Source organism: Gymnoscopelus microlampas, assembly GCF_963454915.1.
Source record: "Gymnoscopelus microlampas genome assembly, chromosome: 21".
Lineage (NCBI taxonomy): Eukaryota > Metazoa > Chordata > Actinopteri > Myctophiformes > Myctophidae > Gymnoscopelus > Gymnoscopelus microlampas.
Window position 1 is genome coordinate 29,173,267 of NC_139958.1, and position 5,166 is coordinate 29,178,432.

A 5,166-nucleotide genomic window follows, 5' to 3' on the forward strand; every position below is an offset into this window, starting at 1 on the left:
ATTCATAAATAGACATATACCTTCTATAATGTAGCCTATTATGACATGACGATTTTGACAACATGTGAAAAGGGACTTTCTGCATGACGAGTACTTTTACTTTTTACTTGTACTTATTTTTTTTAAGTACAGTTTGGCACCAAGCGCCACCTCGTGGCTGAACGGCCACACTACACGTTCTGATCATTTCAATGGGAGGGGCTAAGAATCTGTGGGCATCAACTTTAAAAGGTACCTAACGACACTGATCCCACCCTATGGAGTCCAATAGGCGGCCATTTGAAGATCGCGCATGATTGGACTGGTGACCACTGTACGTTGTTCCAGAGTTACACTGATCTTCCATGGTAACATCTTCAGAGGGAGAGTATGATAAGCGTTAATGAATGGAAATAGTGTGTCAGTGAAAGTGTGTGTGAAGGTGTGTATGTGTGTGTTAGTATCAGGATCATAGACGGACAGCGTTCCTTTGTTCCAGTCCAGCTGGACTCTGATCTTCTTGGGTTTCTGCTTCACTGAGAGAACAGTGACTGACCCTGGTGTGGAGAGTGCACTGTATTTACCTCCAGATAACGATATGCTCCAGCGTTGACCCCCACTGCCTCTCTTCCTCTGAAAAGACTCTTCTAACACACCCAGGCCCCAGCCTGTATTGTCTCCAACCTCAATATCCCAGCTGTGAGTTCCAGAGTTAAAGCCCTCAGAACCCAGGACACGGTTCCAGAAATCAAACCTCTCTGGGTTGTCAGGAAGCTGCTGTATCTCTCCATGTCTCACACTGGTCAGATCATCAGACAGGATGAGTTTTGGATTGGCAGTGTTGGGGTCCAGAATGACAGGAGTGTAGGATACAATGTCCTTCATCTTGTCCCAGACTCTGAAGGTCAGGTTCTTCAGGTGTTTGGCCTCGTCTATCAGTGCCCCTGAGACCAGCTGTGGGTCCTGCAGTGTGAGCTGGACTCTTTCCATTGTGGTCTTATAGTTCTGCAGGAATGAGATGTGTTCAGCTCTCAGATCCTCCTCTATGGCTCTGATTGTGTTTGAAATACTTGATATCTCTTTGTTCAGACCCTCAATCTTCTCCTTCATCATCTGACTCTTCTGCTGCTCTTCCTCCCTCAGTACAGTTATCCTGGCCTCCTCTTCCTCTTGTAGAAACTGATGAAGCTTCTTAAACTGTTTCTTCATCTGCATCTCTGTGCGCCGGGCCCGGACCTTAATGTGTTCTGCTGTTTGGTCACAGCTTGTTTTAACTTTATTAAAGACCTCCAGTTTCTCCTGTAAAGGCTTCAGTGATTTCTGGACTTCCTCCTTTTGATCCAGTGCAGCTTCATTGACGGGTCTGAAACTGTGGTTGATGTGTTTTTTAGAATCTCGACACAAAACACACGCTGGCTGTTGACATTCCAGACAGAACAGTTTGAGTTTCCCATTATGCAGACTGCAGCGAACCTGATGTCTCTCCTGTATGAAGGCCTCACACAGGTTCTTCAGAGCCAGGTTATGAGGTGGATCCATTGAATGTCTCTTCTTACAAACAGGACATTCCTTTATTACCTTCTCTCTCCACCATTCCTGCAGACAGGCTTTACAGAAGCTGTGGCTACATAACAGGATAACAGGATCTTTAAAGATGTCATGACACACCGGGCAGGAAAAATCCTCTTCTGAAAAAGATGACTGGGAGGCCATTTTGTCTCAGTGAAGCTACACAAGCACTGCTCAAGACACAAAATCAACAATCAACAACACTACCTCTTCTAGAATGTTCGAATGAAGTTTATTGTCAGTGTGAATCCAGGTTCTTGTTAAAGTCCATTCAGCTGACAGAGTCAGCAGCAGTTCCAGTGGTCTGGGTCAGTATTCCCTCCTGTAGCTGTGGAAAGACAGTCTGTCCTCTTCACTGGAAGTTGTGTGTTTGATCTAAAGGTGAATCTTATCGTCTCAGATAAGACTGGCAAGAGGCGGAGCTTTGACACACCTGTTGCAAAGTTCACCCATACACATGCCCACGCATGAACGCAGGCGCACACACACACACACACACACACACACACACACACACACACACACACACACACACACACACACACACACACACACACACACACACACACACACACACACACACACACACACACACACACACACACACACACACACACACTTACTCACAGACAAATTCACCCAGAATCTAAAGCCAGATTTATATTTAGTTGCACAATGAAAATAGGAGATCTCCAAGCTCACAATACCTTGCAATGCGACACGTTGTGAGCTTGTAGATCAGCTATATTTTCAGCGCCCGACATCGGCACAGAACTCAGAGTAAATTAAGCATAATACACATATTGCTCCACACATATTGGTTGAATGAGATGTGTCAATGTCAAGGCAAGCCTTTCATTTAATATATTTAGATGGAACAATAGAGTGAATGGCATGAAGAGGTGATGATTTTTATGGTCTCAGAGTGAACTTTGACTGTTTTAAGTACTTTACAAGCCCTCACATGAACTCTTTCACACAGTGACAGCAGATCCAGGCATGTACTATGTTATTATAGGAGTCAGTGTCTTCACACACCTGTATTCATAGTGAAAATAGCAGATTTACAAGCTCACACGCTTGTAGATTGGCTATTTTCACATTTTTTGAAATTTTGGGAAAAATACAAACGCCACAGCAACGCAATGTTAAATTCCAAAATGGCCACCGTGTGAATATGGACTATAGCATACAGGCAGTGGTGGAAAAAGTACTCACATTTTTTACTTAAAGGGATATTTCACTTTCAAAAAAACTTTTGGTCATTTTATCATCTACTCAGGCCTTTGTGAACCCCCCAGACAGTTTTTAAGTTGCTCGATTCAGTATTTAGATATTTGATATTCATTTTATCAGACACGCCCCCTTCCCATACAAACCCATTGTAACTTCAAACTCCATTTTAACCATGTTAAATTCATCGAAAACACCCGTCCTTGGTTTTGGTGACTCACCCTGCCCTCCTAATGGTATGGTCTAGTTATGTGCTAATTTGAGTGAAACAGGTTTAGAACATTATTCATTCACATATTCACCCAGCATGGTATGGAGTTATTTGCTGTCAGACAGGTGCAGAACAGCACCATCTGCTGGTTATCAGCTACAGTGTGTTCAGTGTGTTAGGAGCAACGTTTAAACGTGAGACATGTCCTATTATAAACCATATTCACACGGCGGCCATATTGCCATTTAAGTCAATGAAATGTCACCCCAGTTGCCACCCCAGTTACCACAGCAACGCAATGTTAAATTCCAAAATGGCCGCCATGTGAATATGGACTATGGCATACAGGCAGTGGTGGAAAAAGTACTCACATTTTTTACTTAAAGGGATATTTCACTTTCAAAAAAACTTTTGGTCATTTTATCGTCTACTCAGGCCTTTGTGAACCCCCCAGACAGTTTTTAAGTTGCTCGATTCAGTATTTAGATATTTGATATTAATTTAATCAGACACGCCCCCTTCCAATACAAACCCATTGTAACTTCAAACTCCATTTTAACCATGTTAGATTCATCGAAAACACCCGTCCTTGGTTTTGGTGACTCACCTTGCCCTCCTAATGCGTGAGGGGGCCGTGTTTTTCCGATTATTTTTTTCATTTATTTTATTTAATTTTTTTATTGTATTACATTTTTTTCATTTTCCCAAAAAAATATTAAAAATAAATGAAAAAAGTAATTGAAAAAACACGGCCCCCTCGCGTATTAGGGGGGCGGTATGAGTCGGGTGAACCAAGGACGGGTGTTTTTGATGAATCTAACATGGTTAAAATGGAGTTTGAAGTTACAATGGGTTTGTATAGGAAGGGGGCGTGTCTGATGAAATGAATATCAAATATCTAAATACTGAATCGAGCAACTTAAAAACTGTCTGGGGGGTTCACAAGGGCCTGAGTAGACCATAAAATGACCAAAAGTTTTTTTGAAAGTGAAATATCCCTTTAAAAACTGTCTGGGGGGTTCACAAAAGCCAGAGTAGATGATAAGACAAGTTTTCAAATGTATAAAATGTATAAAAATCCCTTGAAAAGCAATCTACAAGCTCACAATGCGTCGCATCGCGACACATTGTGAGCTTGTAGATCGGCTATTTTCAAATGGCCATAATGTATATAGGGCTGAAGTGGGTAAACAAAGTAATAACAAGTACCTAAAGTGTTCAAATAATTGTAGTGGAGTAAAAGTATAATATTTAATTTGCCTCTGAGATGTAGTGGAGTAAAGGTAAAAAAAATACTGCAAATTGGAAATACTCCAGTAACGTAAAAATACCTCAAAATTGTACTTACTGTAAGTAGAGTGCTTGAGTAAATGTATATGTACTTAGTTACTTTACACCACTGCGTACAGGAAATAACTCAAACACACTTTGATAATGAACCTCTCTTTGGTTTCGTGACTTTTTTGTTTTGTTTCACGGCCTATTTAGGGATTTCCATTTTGAAATGTATCAAGGACGCAGCAGAGGTATAACACACAGAAGCACTTTGCATTTGGGAATATAACACAGGGAGCGAGTGTAGCTAGTGGGGAGAGAGAGAGAGAGAGAGAGAGAGATAGAGAGAGAGAGAGAGAGAGAGAGCCACCACGTGCATGCGCGCGTGCGTGCGCGTGTCGCCGCATACCGTAGGTCAGTGGTTCTCAAACTTTTTCACGTCAAGGACCCCCAAAATGATATGTATTTGGCCGCGGACCCCCATCTCAAATATTTTGTTCCAGGGACCCCCAGAAGCAAAGATTTGAGCAACAAATGTTCGCTTAAAAATATATATATATTCAAAGGTTTGCACACATTTTCAAGATTTTTCAAAAATAGCAGATCTACAAGCTCATAGCGCGGCACTCGGTGCCGCGCTATGAGCTTGTAGATCTGCTATTTTTGAATAGCCAAAGTATAAAAGGTCATAATTATTGTAATGCTATATTAACACATTTTGCTGGGTACCCCCTGGAACCCCCTCAAGTACCCCTGGGGGTCCCCGGACCCCAGTTTGAGAACCAATGCCGTAGGTGGAGGCATACTCCGTTATTTGCCAGGATGTGTAGGACCCTCACGGTCATACACAAAACACGCCAACAACACTGGCACTGGTTTACGTCTACGGGGAAAACTGT

The 5,166-nt window shown here is 42.2% G+C and overlaps 1 protein-coding gene across 1 annotated transcript; it reads right to left on the reverse strand.

Annotated features, from left to right (window-relative positions):
- Positions 1-255: 255 nt before the first annotated feature.
- On the reverse strand, positions 256-1,692 carry LOC311037894 (nuclear factor 7, ovary-like; the record flags this gene model as incomplete). Its single annotated transcript, XM_084047190.1, has 1 exon — positions 256-1,692. One exon carries the CDS (start codon positions 1,690-1,692, stop codon positions 256-258), a length of 1,437 nt encoding a protein of 478 aa, XP_083903316.1.
- Between the last annotated feature and the right edge of the window lie 3,474 nt (positions 1,693-5,166).